The following is a 21,482-nucleotide window of genomic DNA, read 5'->3' on the forward strand; positions in this document are numbered from 1 at the left end:
GACCCTCCAATTTCATGAGTATAGGTGTGTGCATGCCGTTTTCCTCCTCAGGAATAAAGTATGCATATATTACCTCAGTATGCAGGCTACTCTTTTTGCATGACTGTATGGTGGTGTACTTGATGTGCAGGAATGTGCACAGAATTCCTTTTGAATGTGGGATTTGGGCTGGCTGTGCAGTCCCAGCCTTCTCTGTCTCTCCTTTCTCTCCCCCTCTCCCCTCTCTGTTCTCTTGGCACACCTTCACAGGGTCCCCACCCCCTCACTCTTCTCTCATCCTGCTTTGATTCAGCTGGCCAGAATCTCCCCTCCGTCCCTTTCTGTCCCTCTTCAAACTTCTTTTGTATGCCCCCCCTCACGTCCACAGCCCCTCTAACCCCTGTGGCTACTGCTTCCCTGTACACACATAATGCCAGAGTGTGTGTGTGTCCTTATCTTTCTGGCTGTTCAGCTTGCCACAAGCTCAAAACACACAGCCCAAACCCCCCCTCCCCTCAAAAGACTGGAGTGGTTGCATTCACATAAATGAGTAATTTTGTGTCAACCCTGAATAGGACTTTAAAGTAGAACCTTAAATCTTAATGAAGATTTGCTTACAGTATGACCAGTCAAAAATAATGGGTTATTGGCTACTTGGTTGGTCTAACCTCTGGTTAAATGTCATCAGTTGTTGTAGATATTTGTGGTAAATGTTTTACCTAATTTACATTATTAGCCAATTTGATTAGCGGTTATTAATTTGATATCATTTTGGCTACATGGATATAATGCTCCAACCACAAATAATTGAAACCATTTTGAAAGGGAAAAAAAAACATTTGTGGTCAAAAAGTTATCGAGGATATGGGAAGAACTTGGAAAGATATAGCTGTGGGTGTTTGTTCATCATTTGGTGCATTAGTTTGACCCAGAACCTACAATAAATGTACATAAGTGCTCATGTCTCCTGATGCATCAGCCCTACCCAGCTCTACGCTAGGAGCTGTGGTATCAGCCACCTCTTTGCTTTGGCGTCTTTTCCCACGCGTTTATTCATCTGGGTGTATATTTAATTTTGCCTCAGTGTGGGGCAGGGCTTTAAACGTGCAGCCCAAGGTTATCACACTGTGACAATATTTGCAATGTCCCCGTGAACCAAACTTTTGAGCAGCGCTGACCCAGACAAATCAAGCCATTCAGTGAACATGAGTCACCCACCCCTGGATCTGTTGGTTGAGATGGCCTGATGAGCTCCTATTGGCAGCAGTTCAACGTAAGACCTCGTGTTAGAAAACACCTGGAGCATCACCCTCTTGCCAAGCTTTAGTGCTGAGACCCAGGGAGCGGGATAAACAATAAATGAATGGAGAGATTAAGAACTCGACGGGCAGCCAGAAAGAGCTTGTGATTCCATCTGCATCTTCCAGTCCTGACACCACATTGTGCTGTTTAAGCAGGCCTGGTTCATAGGAAAGATTGGTCAACCTTCCCTCCAACAATTCACGGGAAACAAACACACAGCAGATTGAAACACTGCATGTCATTGCAACTGAAAACCAACACTGTAACATAACACTGTTAAATGTTATTGAAACAGAATGTGGGTGGATGTTCTCTGGTAGGTGAGTACCTGTTAATTGGAATGACTGGTTTATTTCACTGATGATTGACATACAAATGGTTGTAAACTTGAGACGGCAACAAGAAAGCTTCTGCCTTTTGATTTTCAAACAAACTCATTTTGGGCCTCCACCATAAAAATAAAACAAATATTGGCTGATTAGAGGTTATGTGATCATATTGTGTCGTTAGCTTACGAACTGTTACAATTTGTGATCCAGGCAAGTAAATCTTATTTATAAATCACAAATTTGTCTCAGAAAGCAAGGAAATTAGTTTTTATTTGTGTTAAGTCTTTTGCTCAATAGTGAATAATGTCTACCTGCACTGAATTACACTGATTTACAATGTGATTTCATGGAGTTGTTATTTATTAAAGCAGAAGTAAGCGATCCGGTCGTTTTGGCTAACTTCTTGTCAGCGGATGGAGTTAGCAGTCCCCGCCCTCGTCCCTACGTCACCACATTCACGCGCATCCCTTGGCTGCACCAAGGGGGCAGTTGTGGGTCTGAGAAGTGAAGCTCACTTCCGCGTTCAAAAAACTGCAATCCCCTCGGCTTCCTCTGGGGGCTGGCTCCAGAAGGGAGCAACTCCAGTTGAGCCCCATGTTAAAATAGCCGACTTTACAGCTTAAAAAACCTATTTACAGCCTGATACATTTCATTTTTTTGGTCTCAACCGATAGTTTCTACCCCCGCACACACTCTGAGGGGGGTGAATTTTTTTAAAACTCTACCGTTTTACTGTTATTAGGTTAAAATTCTGGCCAATTAGGGCGCGGAAACGTTGAGTGACAGGTCAGAAGATCGCTGCTTCGAGGCCAGTGGGCGGGGCCTCGGCCGGCTAACGGCCGCACCTCTCCAAATATGGCAAGTAGAATCCAACATGGCGCAGTTCAAACCGCCGTAGTAGCGGCACAAAACAGACTCCCCCAAACCAATGGGTGACGTCACGGGTGCTACGTCCATTCTTTTTACAGTCTATGGGCTGCACACACAGAGAGGACCGCCCCTTCATGCCGTTCTCTCTCCTCATTGGATAAAGGTTGTAGGATACAACGAAAGTTTTCTCCTCTGCTTACAGCAGAGCAGAGTGACTGACAGACCCGTGTTTCAGACCAAACACTCTATGTAAGTGATTGCTGTCGGAAGATATAACTATTTAAGACTTATATTAACAGAAACATTCCGCTTACTTCTGCTTTAATTCAAAATGGAAGTATAAAGCTTGTTTGTTGGCTCCAGTCGTTTCACTAATTTTGAATGGTGTTGCACTGTTACTAACAGTTTATACTCATATTCTATCCACCCCTTTTTAAAAACATAAAACATTAGGTTTGTTTTATTTTACAAATCATTGTAAAAATACAAAATACAAATTCAATTCACAATATACAGTAGACATGACCTTGTAAAAAGGGTAACCCCAGAAGCTTCTGTAGCTTATGAACGGGGGCCCAGAGACATCAAACAGCAATATAGTATATTATGACATTATGACATTAGCTCAAATGGCAATTGGGTGTTGCGTATATTGACAAATTTTCTGATTATGTTTCACATCCCTATACTGATTTTATTTATTTGAAAATGTTTGGCACTATCTTTAAATCACAACGTACATCTGAAAAGAAAAGAAAATCTTGTTTATAACGTCACCTAGCATTAACTGAAGGTTTCTTAACATCTGCTACAGCCACCTCATAAAAACAATTAAAAACAGTATTTATTCTTAAGCATTTGTGAATAAAAGAAAAGAAAGCAATTTACTCTTTCCATGATGGTGTAATACAGAGAGGATGCCAGTTTGCTTATCCTTAAAAAAAGAAAAGAAAAAGGAAGTAATTTTGTTGGCAGTTTTGGAGAGGACCAGACAGATAGCAGTCAGACGGATTAGTAGTGGCCTTGTTTAGTCCAAGCGCAGACAGGTCGGACCAAAGATCCACATGTGATTGCAGGCAGCACCTCCACGTAATCAGACCCATTTGTTACAGTGTTGAGCCTGCAGGGAAAACATGACCTGGACTCCCACGGAGACGGACACAAACACACTGACCCATTCAGGCAAACTCCCAATCCAATGCATGTCCTTAACTCACACACACACACACACACTCGCACACATGCACAGGCTTCCCCAATTATCTTCACACACACATAGATGTTGTCTAGAAATAGCAGGGCTTAGTTGTGTATTTTGGCTGCAGAGAAGGTGGCTGGATTCTGATAGAAGTTGGATTAGACGGCAGGAAAGAGACGGAGGGAAGGGATTAGTGCTGATGAGCTGCAACTGTGTGTGTGTGTGTGTGTGTGTGGGCGGGAGGATGGATAGGTGGGTGGCAGGATGCTTTTCTAAATTTGTGTGTCGCTTGTTGGTTTTGGTGGTGTGTGCGTGTATGTGTGGTTGGTATGAAGGGATGAAAAAGATTACTGGGGAAGCTAAAGAAAGGGAAGGGTTAATTAATTAAAGGGTCATTGGTTGGTCAGTGGCCCCGTGTGTGTGTGTGTGTGTGTGTGTGTGTGTGTGTGTGTGTGTGTGTGTTTTAGTGTGTGTGTTTGTGTTTTAACTATCTAAACAGGCTGTAATCAGCAGACCAAGGGGAGACGGGAGGAGCTGCTGACACAGGGCCCTCATTACTGTAATTCTTCCTTCGTACACACTCTCTCTCTCTCTCTTTCTCATGCACGCACGCGCGCACACTTTTTCTGGCAAATGAAGAGATGCTTGTATTATGATTGGTGTGTATGCGTGTGGTCTGTAGAGAAAGATGCACTTTTTCATTCATCTCTTAAGATTCTTTCCTAAATTAGTACACAACAGTGTTTAGCATGTTGTCTTAAAATATTTGGCATCCACCAGATTAAATGGTACATTTTGGTAGAATAAGGAGCAGCTACTCACCAGATGTACCTACAGAGTACACTCAACTGTATACCTGGTTTCATTTTTTTTTTTTTTAATCTGGTGTCACTCACTGGTGTCTGGAAATCAACCGTGCATACTGTCATGTATCATCTTTGCTAACCTTGAACTTCATGGCCCCTGCCCAATATGAAGACTAGCGGTGCTCTAGAGCGCAGCTAATGGGCGAAAAAAATAAAACAAATAAAACAAATAAAACAATGTCAGTTTTATGATCATTGCATTTTTTTAGATAAATAAAGTGTGTCCAAGCAAATTTCCATCAGTACGATAAATATTAATGCTGTGACAGTTTGTATAAATTAAATTAAACCTTTATTCCCACACTGTACAGCCTCCCCATGACACAAATCACCATACATAAGTTTAGTGATGGGGCCATTCAATAATATTATGTATTCTTCTATGTTAAATATATTATGAAATTCTACCGACAGAAATTTGCTTGGACACACTTTTGAAAGTAGTGCTCAAGTAAATCACTTCATCAGTCGAATAAGAGAAAATTAATCAGGTTGTGAATAAGTAGGCTACAGGTGGTTTGTAATTATCATATTAGTATCAGTCAAAAGTGTCAAACAGTGACTGGTTCCAGCTTCTCAAATGTGGATATATTCAGTAATGGCGAGCTGCGTGGAGCATTTTCCTCTGTTTAGCAATGTTGTATGGGCTAAACGATTAATCAATGAACTGAGAATATAATGATCAATAATGAAGATACTCATTAGTTTAAACCTAGATCTATAGACATACAGATATAATTTATTTTCTTCTGATTGGTATTGAATGTACCTTTACTGACTATTAACGATGGACTATCTAGAATAGATCAGTACACAGTGCACATGGTTTAAATGTGTTCAAATAGAAACTCCAGTTTACCAAAGCTGAATAGTATCTGAACTAACACGACATGCGAGGAATTGAATGCACTGACTGTTTTTCACGACCTGCTCCTGTGCTGCTTTGACTTGAATATATTGTAACGGGCACATGCAAAAAGATAGATTGCATTTGTACAGATATAATTGGATGAAATGTTTAGGAATCCTCTGTGTTTAACCGTCCGTCTGTCACTCACCAAATGATTAAATTATATTTGCTTTAGGGAGGGCTGAGGGTTTGTGGTTTGTTTACAGTTATGTGTGTGTTTTATCTGCGGGTTGGTTTGTGTGACATAGCCTCTCCCTCTTCTAATTCACTGTGAGTGAGTATGTGTGTGTGTGTGTGTGTGTCAAACATTTATGAAAGCGCAGTCCGTACAGTGAGCCTGGCAGCGGAGAGGGGTACGGTTGGTCTGCTATTGTGCGACAAGATCCCAGCTTTGTTTTGTCTGTGTGGAGTGTGTAGGTGTGTGTGTGTTTGCTCTTGCACACACCCTTGAGAGATGATGAAAGAGTACACAGGCGAGTTGGGTGGGTCCCCAGTGTGTGTGTGTGTGTGTGTGTGTAAGTGCGTGTCTGTGTGTGTGTGTGTTTGCAAGTATGAGAGCGTGTGTTTGAAGAGAGGGAGACTGAGAAAAGCTGAAGGTTTTTCCAGGGAAGCAGGGAGAAAAGGTTGATCAATAGTTAATGAGATGTAAAGTGAACAGTCACATACCTGGAGGCTGGGGGGCTAAATGGTCCTGACACTGTAAAGGCGCGACACTGGATCAGTAACTACACAGCTCATATCGGTGTCTATATGTGTGTTTTGTCTTCTTTACTGGCTGGTGGCTCTGCAATTGTGCAGCACTTGTGTCAGTAATGATGCCAAGACAGTGAACGGGTGGAGAAACCATCTGAAATAGTAGCTGCATCTGAGACTGAACGGGGATCAGAGTTTTTGCTCTGTGATGTGGCTGGAAAATGTTTTCAAGATATAAATATCCACATTCCTTGATAAGGATGATCATCAGGATGTGTACAATTAGTTGAAATGTAGAACTGAAATACTGGGTTCTTTTAGTTGTTATGAGTTAACAATGTTAAATTAATGTGAATATTATGATAATTTATTCATGCAAAATTGTTGACTATTCTGTGGTTCCAGCCTCGGAAATATTATAATTTGTTGCTTTTCTTTGATTTTAAATAATTGAAAATCTTATATATTTAGGGTTTAAACTAGTGGTGATCTGACATAACTTTTGGGTCCACGGAAGAAGTGTGATATGAATTTTCACTACAGCATTCGATTGACAATAGAAAATGTATTTACAGATGAATATAATCAGTAATGGAAAATAAGTGTTCAATTGTGTTGTTACACAAGCATTACCAAAATATACGAGAGAAGAAACCTCAAAATTATGATTTTATAAGGAAATGCATTATGAAGGAGATGCCATCTTTAGGAGTTTTTAATCTCATTGTTATTCACACAATTGGTCTGCACACAAAGGAGCACTGGGCTGCAAATAATGTGAACTGTTTGTTTTTGATAGTGGTACAGTGGTCAGCACCGTCACCTCATAGCCCTTCATACTGTATAACCAACCATAGATTAATGTGAATAGTTTTCTCAATAATTAATCAGTAAAATGCAACAAAAAGCCATCTTCTTGTGCAAAGGACACAGGTCTAGTGTCTTGTCATAAAACCTTAATATTTATAAACCTGTCTTCCTTCATCCTATACCTTCATCTCCTACGCTGTGGTGTGTATTTGCTTTGACCAGACTCAGGCAGAGGGAGGAGATGAACATTTTGTCCTTGATTGTTCTTTTTGGTTGTCACATGCCCAACACTTTTACAACAACCACCCTAATTCTGCTGTTTACTCGAGAGAGCAATTACGCAGCTGATTATACTGTATTTAATCTTCAAGGGAAAATAATTGACATAATTATTATCATTTCATCAGCTGGCACAAACCTGTTTGTGAGATTCAGTTTTTTGCTGTCCTGCTGCTCACACTGATGGCTTTTGTGAAAAGAAAATCAATGTTCTCTTAATTTTTTTTCATCTCTGAACAGTCTTAAAAATATTCTCAAACAACCAAAAGCAACGGACAAGTGTTTTATAGAAAAGAAAAATATGAAAATGTCTTTCTTCTTTTAGCAAAATAATCAATGGAAGTAAAAGTATGGCTGAGGAAAAACAAACAGTGGAAGGGAAAGAGTTGACGTTTTTACAATACCCAGTAGCAAACATGGAGACTAAGAAATGCAGCCGGCACATTTCTACAAAGTGCAGGATCTTAATGGGCACAGTCTGACTGTCTTTGTGTGTGTGTGTGTGTGTGCCTGTGTTTATTTAGTGTGTATGTGTGGGTGTACATACTGCATACTGCATGTGCTTGCATGTGCATTTGGTTTTGTGTGTCTACATACATGAGGTAAAGGCTATAAGGACGTGTTGGATTAGTGCACACACACACACACACATTTAAATGCTCCTGTACCCTGAGTTGTATGTTTGTGCATGTGAGTGAGAACTGTGTGTGTGTGTGTGTGTGTGTGTGTGTGTGTGTGTGTGTGTGTTCACTACCATTGCAGCACTGACAGAGCTGTCTGAAGGCTGGCAGGCTGCAGATTTGTAGCGCATTCGGCTGATCATCTTATCTCCTGTCACCGCCAGTGAAAGATTGGAGGAACCGAGCCCACTGAGGCACACACATCCCCACACACACACACACACACTCACACACACTTCTATCTCTTTTTTTTTCTCCTCGCTGGTTCTTTCTCTCTTGCTCGCTCACTCGGTCTTGTTTTCTCCCCGTGTTGCTGTGTCTTTCTCTCCATCCTCCAAACCTCTCCCTCCCTCCTCCCTCCTTCTCTCAGTAAATGGTGCTGAGCCAAAGACTAATTATTACAGGCAATCATTTCGACATGAAATACCCACTTCCTGCTCACCGCTCTCCTCCCCTCTCTCCCTCATTTTCTTCCCCCTCCAACTGTTTTATGCTCCTACAGTCACATAATGGCAACACACACACACACACACACGTTGGTCTTTCTGTTGTTATGAGGACAGTCGTTGCATTGGTACCCTCTCCTCCTCTATCCCGAGTAAATGCCTCACCCCAACATGCACCCAACAGTTAAAAAAAAAAAAAAGTTTCAACCGTCAAACAATTATGTGAAGTTCTGAGGACTAACCAAAATGGCCTCACAACATTTTAGAGAAAAAAAAGTCTACACAACCATAGAAAAACAAGTGTGTACACACATACACACACACTAGTAATTTCAGTCCTTGAAGTCTATTTTGTGGGGAATGGTTATTGCTTTCTAAGTGTGACCTTAGGGTCTTTCCTGTAAGCACAAGAAATATCTGTATGCACGTGTGTGTGTATAGGCTATGCAACCTTGTAAAGCCATTGTGCAATATCTGGGGCTCTATAGAGACAATAATGGTTTTCCCGACTCTCTTGTTTCGTCGAGGTGTTTGATAACATGGCTCTGACTGATGTTCACGTCTGCATCTTAAACCACTGAAGTGTCCACACTGTGGCCTGATGGTGTCAGTAGAAGTTGTCATCAGACATCATTCTTAAGTTGTAACAATTAGTCGGAGAAATGTGACAAAATGTATCCACTACATTAGTGGTCTTGTATAAGTAAGTGTATTTTTCTGGCCACACAATAGTTTCATTAGAAAGGTGAGAGGAGACAGAACTCAGGGGGAGAGATTGATTGGGGATGTCTGTCAGCTGCAAATGTCCCCAAATGGACTTGAAAGTAATGAGGGACTTTGATGACTGATTTCTTGAGCTCACTTTTCCCTGCAAAATGCCAAATATTTGCATGCTCCTCCCTCTGAAATGTGTTGGTTTACTACTTTTTTCTGCTTTAGATAAACAAAATCTTTGGGTTTTTGGACTTGTCAGCTAGACAGATGAAGTGAAGACCTCGGGCTCCATATTTAATCGATTTAAAGGATTAATTGATAATCAAAAACAATTAACTGAATGGTTATTATCACAACACCACATCTTAAACAAAGGAATTCCACAGCAGTCTCTCTAATAATCTCTGTGTTGATCAATAATTGTTCCCATGTGTGTGTTTGTGTGTGTGTGTGTGTAGTCATTGCCGTGCTGCTCTAAGCTCATCTGAAGTTTATGTTGTGATGAACACGCTGGCGGCTGTGCACACAAACACACACACACAGTCGCATTAGTTCTCAGCCCAGCTGTGAGTGACTTCTGCCGAGAGGCAATTCCACTGTAATAAAATCTATAGGGTGGGGGTGGGGGGGGGGTTTAATCCTCATTCTCTCCCTCCTCCACCACCACCTTCCTCTCCCACTCGGCGTCCTGCTTCCCTCCTTCTCCCTCGTCCCTCTTCTCCTCAACTGGCTGGCAATGATAAATGAGTCAATTATGTGTGTGTGTGCACGTGGTGCAGGAGAAGGGGAGCGGATGGGAACGTTATTACCTGTTGCGGCTGGGGGTAATGTTGCGGTATTAATCATATTCTAATTTTCCTCTGCCAAATGACCCCCCCCCCTCCTCCTCCTCCTCCTCCTCCTCCACCTCCACCTCCTCCTCTTCCTCTTCCATCCCACCCCCTTCCCTTCACCCACCTGCAACGTCCCACCTCACCACACCGCCACTGCTGCCTCCCCCACCCCCCCCTCCTCCAATCAATCTTTCTCCCGCCCGCAAACAAGTCAGCGTAAACTGCCGGCGGCCCAGAATATACTACCTCTCTGGGGAGGGGGGGTGGGGGGGGTCTGGAGTTGGAGGGTACAGCAGAGTGTGTATTTCTGTGTGAGTGTTTGTGTGAGAGAGAGAGAGAGAGAGAGAGAGAGAGCTGCAACACGGGTAACGAGGAAGGAGTACCGGACCTGAGCACATTTAGAAATGGAGGTGCGTGTGTGTGTTTGAAAATTCAGCTATTGGCATTATCCAGTTTTAGAGGACACAAGGGACTGGTTTGGGTGCGAGGCGAGACAAGCAGACACAGAGGACAGACAGAAATATGGGACACGTGGGAGAGGTGTTTGGCTACCATCACCTCTGAGGTGTGTGTGTGTGTGTGTGTGTGTGTGTGTGTGAGAATATTCCACATCAGTCCTTGCTGTCGCTGTGATAGCATTACATTAATACACACACAGGTCATGTCCCGAACATAAGACCAGAGAAGTGGTTGTTAAAATAGGAAAAAGGCTGATTTATTACATAGATTCAGACAGAACAGGCACGTTTGACCCACTTAAAAGCAGAAACTCAGACTTCGATGAAAGTTGGCAAAGTGTGCTGTCGAAGTTGAAGGTGGTGGTGGTTGTGGTTGGGGTCAGACAGATGTAAAGACCGATAGACTGGCTGGTAATTGGGGAAGCAACAGAATGAGAAGGAGTAAAGGGCACGTGGATGGATTGAAAATTGTCCAGAGAGAGCGAGAGACACCTTGGATGTGCCTGCCTGCAGTTTTGGCTGGGATTCAGGCTCCGAGCATGACTTCGTCTATTTCTGCTCTGCTCTGAGGTGATAATGGGCTGTCAGCACCCCAGTCACCCTGCTCCCTCCTCCCCCACCGAGTGTGAGAGAAAGAGGGAGGGAGGGAGGGAGGATGGGGAGTGAGTGAGAGAGAGGAGCAGAGAGAGTAATTTGTCATCATGTTGTTAATTGCATTGTGTATTTTTATCTGGAATATGATACAAATCAAAACTAACCTGTTTCATTTGTTCCCATCTGTGTTGCAGTTTGAAATTGGAGTGCGAGAAACTGGCTACAGAGAAGACTGAGATCCAGAGACACTACGTTATGGTGAGATGCACAACACACACACACAGGCCATGTCTCCTTACACACACACACACACACACATTCACAACAAGTTCAGAGCCAAGCCCGCTGAATCCCTTTCATCTGCTAACAGCTGCCAAACAACACCCACCAAAAACCACACACACACACAGACACACACACACATTATAAGAGTGCAGCAGAGTAAACAGCACTTACATGGGTGTGCAGGCTTGTGCTTGTGTTTGCGACTGGTTCCTCTTGTGTCTTGTGTTGTGTTGTGTTGTGTTCTCCTGGGCCATCTGCACGGTGAACCTCCATACTCTTACTGTACGGTGACTATCAGTCTTTGATTTGCTGAGGACTGGTCACCAGTGACTAACTGATTCTTTTTATATTTTCCATCAAAATTTCAGCCGTTCATTGTAGGGAAAGTGCTTCTCTTTTTCTGACCTTTTGTTAAATGAAAATAATATTTAAAATTCAGCCTCTATTAGTTTAATTTTGGTTACTTAATGAGGAAACACACTGGCACAAGGATTGAAATCTTTTAACAATATCTTAACTACAAGTGTCTGTGCTCAAATGGCACTTTCTGAATTCAGTTCAAGCCAGAATGAAGTGTGTTGCATTAAACTATAAAAGGAATAATATAAAACTGTTGTTAAATGTATTGGTGATAATTTTTGAATATCTGATCAGTCATCCTTTAAGCAATGCCAAATATTACTTATTTGTAGATATTCACAGATTGTCCTTGATCATCATGAAGGACTGCTGACTTTAGACTGTGGGAGTTATATGTTCAATGAAATAATTTCCCGCAATTGATGGTTGTCCTTATTTTATGACTATTTCTTAAGTAAATTGATTAAATAAATAAAAAATATATACTATATAAGATTGATCATCAGAGCTGCAGCATGCTGACTAACTCCTTTGCTGTGTCACTGGTTGTCAGCTCAGCCTGTTTGTCTGATCACATGATGTGTTGTGTGATGCTGCAGTTTGATTTGCCCACTCATCGCAGACAGTCCCTTAAGTTTGATGCTCTGTCATGTCATTACTAGAGGCGCACACAGTTTCAGAAGTGAACATGTGGTTTGAATCCTAGAGTGCTTTGTGACGGTTTGAGCATTTAAACAAATGAAGCTCACACAAATGTTCCCGCAACACATAGAACAGTTAAAGCATTAATGTATTTCTGAGCTCAGATCTTCCACAGTGAGAAGCAGCGCTCTGTGTGAATGTACATGAAGGATACAGGATCAGCAAATCTTTTTTTTTTTTTTTTTTCTGGGTGAAGAAAATACCAAAACTCTTTGTCCGTCTTTGTTTTTTAAGACTGAAAGCCTCCAGCCTTGATTTACCTGTGATCAGAGGCACACAGAAACACAGCTGACTGAGTGTAGGCTGCCCAGAACCTGCTTCGCCAAAAAAGAGCTATGTGGCAATCTTGGCACAGAGCAGGGACTGGTGGGGGGATTGAAGTTTTAGTGATGGGGAGAGGAGAGGGGGGGAGGGGGGGTAGCTGGCATCAAGCACAGGCCAGGTCTCCTTTCTTGGCTGATGATTTGGGGGAGTTTGGATGTTGCTAAGCAACAGGCGAAACTTGGCACACCAACTGCCAAGCAGAGCTGCCAGGAAAGGCGTCTTTTATGGAAGCACACAGACAAACACACACAGAAAGAGGAGCGCGCACACAGTTGCTGAGAACCCACACACACACACACACACAGAGGGAAACATGCACACAAAGCGCAGAGATACACACGCCTACACAGTTGCAGACTTGTGCTACACACACACACACACACACACACACACACACACACACACACACACACACACGTGCTAACTGCCAGAAAAGATGTCTGGAGAGAGAGGACCCCTGCCATCTCCTTTCCCATCCTGCCAGACTGTTATGGCTGCCCAACTGCCAATCTCCTCTCTCCACAACCAGCCACGCTGAAAAGCAAATGTCAGCCTGTCACTTTCCGAAGCATCTGACTTTAAAATGCTCTCCTCTTTTTTTCGTCCATCTCTGAAGGTAGAGAGACAGACGGAGCTCCTCCTGCATCCCGCACGGCCCCCTTGTACTCTCAGATAAAAGATGGGGTCAAAAAGCTCACATTAGACATGATTATTGCAACAGTCTGTCACCTTCCTCTGCCCAGTGACAATTTCCCAGCATCACTTTGGGTTTCTGGCTTCCAAAATGTGCCCCAGGGTCATTTTAGAGCCATTGACTTTCAGCAGAGTCAAGGTGAAACTAGTGGCGATGCGCTTTAAGGGACATTTCGTAGTGCACATGCTCAGACCGGCTGTGTGGACCTTGGAGCTGTAACAGTGGACATTTGATTAGTTTGCTTCCTCTTCCTTTTTTTTTTTAAAGAATATTTCATATTTTTGTTATTTTCAGCAAATCTTTTGAACAGATCAAAACCAATGTTTTTTTTTCTTTAATACTTTATGACTTCCCTGAGTAGCTTTTCATGGGATTTGCTGGTGAGACTTGGGCTGAAAAATGTTTGTGTTCTTATTTTTTAAAAATAATCTTAGAGTTAGTTACATCTAGTTACATGTTATCTCTGTGCAGATAAACTCAACTAGGTGGTGAAACTGTGTATGTGTTTAACTACTGTGAATTATTCCAACTATAAACAGTTGTTTTCTTATGATGTCAAATTATTAACTTTTAAAAATTTCCCACTCAATTCATCAATTTTTTCAAGGATTGGCAGTTTTTTCTTTCATTTCATGTACACTGCATATTGGGTTTGTATTTAAAAATACATTGCACACTGAGCTCTTCCATCCTTTCCTGATTCTTATGTAGGCCAGTCAGTCCTATGGCACAAAAAACCCCAAATTTATCCTTCTCCACAGATGAAAGTCGGTGTTGGTTTCATATTCTGGTTTCTGCACAGTCATTAACTGATGTTCTCTATGTTTCAGTATTATGAGATGTCCTACGGCCTTAACATTGAAATGCACAAACAGGTGAGTCCACTCCAGATCTGTCTTTGTTTGCCTCTCTATTGGTCCTTCGCCCTTCTCTCATGCTCTCAAAGCTTTACGCATTGCATTATTATCACTGCCTCCTTTCTTTAGCGCCCATTAGCTGCACGCTAAGTAACTAATGTTTTTCAGGAAAGTGTGTGTTGTGTGTGTCTCTACCACTGTAATGTCAGTCCTCTCTCTGATGGACCTATATAGCACCGTTATGCTGTGGAGGCGTTAATAGGATCCACAAACAGAAATCATTTCTCCACCACCGACAGATGAGAATACTTTGTCCTTACCCGAGCCTCCAAAACAGCCTCCCCTCTCGCCCCTCATAAATCCCTGTCTGTTACTGCCTATGTGCTCCCTCCCTTCATCCCTCCATCCATCCATTCCTCCCTCCCTCCCACCTCTGCCCTGATTCTCCATGCCCTATTCCTCTTTTCCCCTTCCCTTCAATTGCTTGTCTTTTTTAATGCTTCTCTCTTTTAATCTCCATTTTTTCACCATCCCTGTCTCCCTTCCTCTCCATTGATTTCTCTGTCTCTCTTTAACTCTCTCTCTTTTTTTTTTTTTTGCTTTGTACATCCTCCGTCCACCTCTGTCTCCTTGCAGACACACAGTCCATGCTGAATTTCACTTTAAATCAGGTCACTGATTCCTGCTGTCTCCTCTCTCTTTCTTTTTCTCTCTCTCTCATTTCATTTCACCATCTCAATCGTTCCGCTTTTGACGTGCTGCTGCCGCCACTCCACACCAACCCCCAATCTCGATTTTTCCTCCCCCGCCTTCCTTCTGTTTCTCCTTTCTGCCTATTTCTCCTCTCCCTCCTACATCCTTCGTCCATTGGCTGTCATTTCCTCAACCCACTCTGCCCTTTTTCCTCCTCCTTTCCTTCCTTCACCTATTTTCATTTCCCCTCCCTCATTTTGTCCTCCCTCTCCTTATCCTCCTTCTCTCAATAGCTCCAGCCCCCCCCCCCCCCCTCTTTCTCTCTTTCTCTCTCCCTCCCTCTCTCTTTCCTGAAGATGTCATTTAGTAGTTGGAGTTCTCTAACAAGAAATCATTGTGTCTCCCTTGGGGTGGGGGGCGATGGATTCAGAGGATGGAGGGAGGAGTGGGAGGAAGGGGGAGAGGAGATGAGGGGGAACACGCTGCCTGGCAGAAAAATGGAGAGTAAAGTGAGGGAGAGATGTGGGCAAGCAAGAGGAATGAGAGAGAGAGAGAGAGAGAGGAAGAGCGGGGAAAAGGGAGGGGGCGGAAGTTCAGTCCGGCATCAATAAATCACTTAAGAGAGAGAATGGGTTGGGGAGTGTGTGTATAAATGTGTACGTGTGTACGTGTGTATGTGTACACACACACGCACACGCACGCACACACACACACACACACACACACACACACACACACACACACACACACACACACACACACACACACACACACACACACACACACACACACAGCAGAGTCTAGCTGTCAAGAAGACAAACAGCCTGCGGCCATAATGATGTTGTCATGATCTCTGCATGCATATCATTACTGGCCCTAACGGCCTTGTTGGGCCTGCCGCTAAATGTGTTTGTGTGCGTGTCTGTGTGACACACAGTGTGTGTGAGTTTGTGTGTATGTGTGTTAGGCATTACACAGCAGCATTTGTAATACTGATTACTGTGCTAATACTGGGAACGGACAAATGGAGGGAGGAAGGGATGGATGGAAAGAGTGATGAATAGAGTGAGATGGAAAGAAAAGTGGAAAGAGAGATGATGATGAGGAGGAGGAGGAGGGATGGGAGGAGGAGGAGGAGGAGGAGGGGTGGGGGGTGGACAGAGGAAGAGTTGGCTGTGTAGTAGAGCAGATCGAGACAGACACACACCCACAGCAAGAATCACTGACCCCCAGCAGGAAACACACACACACACACTCAAGCATGCAAAGTGCGAGAGCACACACAGACATGCAAAGACCCATCAGAAACACATGCCAACACACACACAAACGTGCACACAACACACACACAGAGGGAGAGGGAAAAGATGGTGAATTTTGCATCTTTCCTCTTTCACACACACACAGACAGACACACACACACACACAGACACACAGACACACACTCTGTGTGGGCTGGCTGTGGCCACAGCAGATGCTGTCCATGAATATTTTAGTCAAACTCCCTGGCAGAGTTTCCATTTGCATGGACCAGATGTAAGCAGCTGAAATATTTACCACACTGGCCCTGGCAGAAACAGGCCACAGCCTGTGTGTGTGTGTGTTGTGTGTAACCCCTATATGTGTGTGTGTGTGTGTGTGTGTTCGTGTTTGTTCATGCTCAGTCTTGTGTGTGTGTGTGTGTGTGTGTGTGTGTGTGTCTGTGTGTGTTCATCAAAGTGACAGTATCTTTTCTTTCTTTCTTTTTTTTCAGACGGAGATTGCCAAGCGGTTGAATGTGATCTGTGCTCAGCTCATCCCATTCCTGTCACAGGAGGTGTGGAACGCTAACGCACACATACACACATACACACCGTGCAGCGTTCAGCAGTCTCTCCTGTCTGACAGCAGGCCACACAGACGGCATGCACATGCACACTACACACATTTATCAATAACTCACAACCACGCACACAGACGTACACATACACACACACACACACACACACAGTTGCAGATGGACAGAACTTCAAAGCACATTCATTTTCCTCAAATGCCAAATGGTTGCATGCATTCACATGATTCCCGAAGTGGGGAAAAAAAAAATTCAAAGATGCTTTTTTTGAGAGTATGAATACTTTTTCATACTAATTAGGAAATGTAGCACATGATTAATATTAATTCAGCTAACTGAGGGAAAAAAGTGTTGAGCCATATATTACATTTCTGAATCCACCTGCCTTCACTGACCTCTTGGTTTGTTCTACAGCACCAACAACAGGTGGTCCAGGCCATGGAGCGCGCCAAACAGGTGACCATGGGGGAGCTTAATGCTTCGATAGGGGTACGTGGGCTCCCCCCTCTGCCTCATAGCGTGTGTACCTTATACTCCCATTTATTAAGTTTTCCTGCTTTTCTTTTACTTTTACTGAGGCAAATATCATTTGGCCCATACTAAAACATACAGACTTATTGGCTTAAAAAAAAAAAGATTATTATTTTTATTATTATTTTCCCCCCCAATTAGAAAGATCTGACCAGCACCAAAAATAACAGAGTTAAGTAATGGGCCTGTTAAATGTCCCATATATTTGAATGGAAATAAAATTCAGCAAGAACTTACAACAATCTTTTAGTTGTAGTTACTGGTCTCATCAGTTTCCCTTCAGACTGATCGGCTTCAGAGCCACTGCCCTGACCTCCACGGTTCTCCTGTCGTGCACATCGCAGCATTGGTTCCCTTCCTTTCCTTCCTCCCTTTCTCCTCTTCATCACTTCCTGTTAAGCCACTTCCTTTAGCGCTTGTAAGTCACCCAGATCTCTTTTCTCTTGTCTTCTCTCTGTCTATGTTTCTTCTTCTACTCCCCCTCTCTATAGCAGCAGCTTCAGGCACAGCACCTCTCCCAGCATGCCCAGGGTTTGCCAGTGGGCCCACACCCATCAGGACTGCCCCACCCTGGCCTGGCGCTCGGCGGAGGATCCAGCCTGCTGGCCTTGTCCGGGGCTCTTGGGGCTCAGCTGGCCGCCAAGGATGAGAGAGCTCACCTCGAGGCAGCAGCAGCAGCCGCCGCTGCTGCAGAGCACCACAGAGGTAGAGCATCACTTTAAATGTTACAATAATGCATATACTTTGTAAGGTAAATGTGTAAAACTCGCAATGAGTTTAAGGCCGGAACAAGGGCTGGATTGCGTTCTTGGAGATGAAAACCTCTCTCTGAGGTTGGGAGTAGAGTAAACACTGGTTCTTGGCTCGATTGATTCTGATGATTGGCTTTGCTTTGGGTTTCTGGCAGGGCACAGGAGTGTTGCTGATAATAACTCTCTGCAGGGATATTTTTCCACTGAGTCATCAGCAGCAGAGCGATGTAAAGTGATGGCATATAATCTTTGATTTTTTTTGTGTGTTTGTTTTTGCGCATGTTCTTATCTGCTCTTCTGTCCCGTTGCCCGGTACCTGGATGTGTTGGGTGCTGCTGTCTGGATTGAACAGATCGTGAGGCAGGACCAGTAAGTAATTACATCACACACACAAACACATTTTCCATGTATCCATAATCACTACACTTGACAGTTTGTCTGGCGTGAATTCTTTCTGAATTAGACTGAAATTAAAATAAACCACTGACATTTCATTTTTTACAGAGACTTTACTCTCAGTTGTGTTGTCCTCCCTTCTTTATCCAGTTAGACTTTCATAGCCGTGAACTGTGGTTTTGGCAGCTTTTAGTATTTTCTGAAAACATCTCAGTGGATTAATTTTAGCTGTCTTTGGCTTTTAGACAGCAGGATTGCCGTCGCTGATGCTGGCACCTGCATGATAACAATTTAGATCTCTACACCACATCACCGCCACTATAAAACTATGATGATACTAGTTTAAAAAAAAAAAAAAAAAAAGAAAAAACCTCAGTGCCAAAGCATACGCAGACCACTTCAGTCTTTTCTGCTGCCTTACAGAATACTTGAAGTATTCTCTTTCTTCCTCTCACTCCTACAGTGAGCTGCTGGCAGATCGATGGAGACCGATATTCTTTCACATTCATCTCTGCAGCTTATGAGCCTGACGTGATTTATGCAGTCCCTCTCACCTCATTATCACCCTCTTCCTTCCTCTCTTCCCTCACTCCCTCCTTCTTCACTCATCTCCCCTTCCTACCTTCTTTTCCACCTCTTTGTATCCCTGTGCACACTTCCCTTTTGCTCTTTACCACTCACTCTTTTCTCAATTCAATCCTCCCCCTCTCTTCCCTTCCTCATCCCTCTGCTCCCTCTCTCCTCTCTGCAGAGCTCTCTGTCCAATGGGGATAAGGGTCGTCCAGCAGACTACCTCAGCAACGGCAAAAAGAGGAAAGCTGATGAGAAGGAGTTCATGACAGACTATGTGAGGATGCTTTCATAACACTGTTAAATGTTTAAGTAAGGGGAGGGAAAGTTCCCTCTAACCTGACCAGTTCTCAGTTCAGAAATAAAATGCAAGTGTCTGTACAGTGAACGTTAGAGTCTTGCTCTCTTTTTAGACACTAATTGAAATTTTCACACTCCCTGCTGTCATTACTGCGCTATTGGTGTCATTGTTGAAGAGCAGATATATTAAGCACTGTGAGGGATTATCCTCTGTCAGAGATAAATTCATTTTGGATTTTTTTTTCTCTCTTTATCATCAAATTCAGCAATATACCTTTGTTCATTCTGAAATATTAAAAACACGAGGAATGACTCCCAAAGTTAAACATCTAAAATTAAATCATTACATTTCTACTGTCCATTGCGTTTACTGCAGTTTCACCCATCTCAGGCAATAAACTGTCAAGATAGGTCGCCTCATTTTCCTCTATTTGCAATATGAGATATTAAAGTTCTTGAGAGTGCAAAAAAAAAATCAAATGCATTAGATTATGCACACACAGACACCTCTGCTTGTGTGCAACTCTTTTATGTGTGTATGTGTATTGTATATTTCTACATGTAATCTACATACATCATACAGCAAGGCAGAATATCTAATCTCACTTCCTTTTTTCTCTCACAGGGCAGCGATGCGGATAAGAGTGATGATAATTTGGTGGTGGATGAGGTTAGTAGGCGGCCGCTGGCCTATGTTGGCCTCACTTCACCGCTTTCATCTGCATACATCATGTAAACACACCCAGCAGGACCATCTGAATAATCATAATAACAATAATACTCCCCCCGTTCGTCCTCAACCACCTCTGCCTGCCCTTATTTCTCAATAAACAACCATAAAATACACAGGCACACATGCTCTTCACTGCAGTTCAAACTGTCTGCACAGTTTAAAAAACACCTTGTTGTGCAATGCTGTGGGTAGAACTCTTGTTATCTTTATGAATGAAAGCAGACAAAATGGGTTGAGAGTTCATCAGAGGTTGGAAAAAAGTTTGTTTCCTATGATGAACAAGAGGTCACTGTCAAGGCATACTGCAATTTTAGAAAGTTGGACTAGTGGAGCTTCATAATAAACTTTAATGCATTTTAGCACAGACTCGGGATCATGAACTGTTACATTTTATGAGCACATTAGAAAGTGACTTCTTCATGGCCAGATGAACAGGAGGACTTGCAGCAAGCAAAAGTTAGTTATATTCGCTGACCACACATGGAACATGTTGGAATCTCATGTAAATTAACTTGTCCATATTGATAGATTCATTTGATCCTACTTGTGATTTCTATCTTTTGTACTAAGCAGTGTGTTTTTTGTTTTTTTTTGTATTTCGATGTCAGGACCCGTCGTCCCCCCGCAGTGTGCAGTCCTACTCGTCCAGAGAGAACGGTTTGGACAAGATGCCTCCATCTCGTAAGGAGGGTCCCCCACAGGCCAGCCCCACCTCCCTGGCCTCCTCCAGCAGTGCCACATCCCCCTCCCGTGGCAAGGAGCCCCCCCAGGTAAACAAACACGCATGTGTTAAAGTTAACCACGTACAGGCATAAAGAATTATTTTGAATAGTTTTTTTGGGCGTTGTGGAGAACATATGATACATCTCAGTGCAGGGTGTCAGAGTTTCTATCCTGTCTCAGCTCCCACTGTATTCAGCTCTTTTGTTTGGGGTCAACAGTTCAGTTCAGAGTTATTATGGTGTATATTCAGCAATCCTACACACACTCAGCCTTGGCTGCTGACATCCCACAGCACTCCTCAGGTCCCAGATGGCCTCAGTCATCCTCACTGTCATTCTCTCGTCTGTTGTGTTCTCTTTTTTATTGTGTGTTTTTCTTTGCCATTCCTCTGCTTCTTCTCCGCCCAGCACCATATTGTTGCTGCAAATCTATTTCTCCCACCCGTATGTCAAATTCTAAAGACAATCTGTTTATTTAGCTTTTCATTTCAGACTTATTTCATTTTCTTTCTCTGTTTTCTTACACGTTTTACTCGCTGCTCTTCCAGAGGGAGAAGTCCAGTACTCCAGGTATGAAGCCAGGGACCCCCATGTCTCAGGAGTCCAACACCCCAGGACCTAGCGGACCCCCACAGTTCAGGCCTGTCCCTGGCAAGCCTGGCGTTGACCCCCTTGGTAAGGCCGTGTCATGAGTTTTGCTTTTATCCCCAGAGGGCATGTTGTCTGTTGTCTATTGTTACGGAGGTAGAACTGTAAGACGTACTGACA

At 43.2% G+C, this 21,482-nt stretch overlaps 1 protein-coding gene across 6 annotated transcripts in view; it reads left to right on the plus strand.

Annotated features, from left to right (window-relative positions):
• The window catches only part of tle2a (TLE family member 2, transcriptional corepressor a), a 39,550-nt gene that overhangs the window by 12,003 nt on the left and 6,065 nt on the right, over nucleotides 1-21,482 (plus strand). The window contains exons 3-12 of one of the 6 annotated variants that reach the window (XM_085774189.1): nucleotides 11,156-11,219; nucleotides 14,157-14,201; nucleotides 16,630-16,692; nucleotides 17,125-17,229; nucleotides 17,733-17,946; nucleotides 18,346-18,362; nucleotides 19,141-19,236; nucleotides 19,885-19,929; nucleotides 20,601-20,762; nucleotides 21,263-21,389. In XM_085774189.1, coding sequence (XP_085630315.1) covers nucleotides 11,156-11,219; nucleotides 14,157-14,201; nucleotides 16,630-16,692; nucleotides 17,125-17,229; nucleotides 17,733-17,946; nucleotides 18,346-18,362; nucleotides 19,141-19,236; nucleotides 19,885-19,929; nucleotides 20,601-20,762; nucleotides 21,263-21,389 — 938 coding nt within the window. The remainder of the gene's footprint in view (nucleotides 1-11,155; nucleotides 11,220-14,156; nucleotides 14,202-16,629; nucleotides 16,693-17,124; nucleotides 17,230-17,732; nucleotides 17,947-18,345; nucleotides 18,363-19,140; nucleotides 19,237-19,884; nucleotides 19,930-20,600; nucleotides 20,763-21,262; nucleotides 21,390-21,482) is intronic. The other 5 variants (XM_085774190.1, XM_085774192.1, XM_085774193.1 and 2 more) reach the window with 5 other exon arrangements.

The sequence above is a fragment of the Trachurus japonicus genome, chromosome 4 (assembly GCF_045865225.1).
Source record: "Trachurus japonicus isolate A0001 chromosome 4, Traja_1.0".
Taxonomy (NCBI): domain Eukaryota; kingdom Metazoa; phylum Chordata; class Actinopteri; order Carangiformes; family Carangidae; genus Trachurus; species Trachurus japonicus.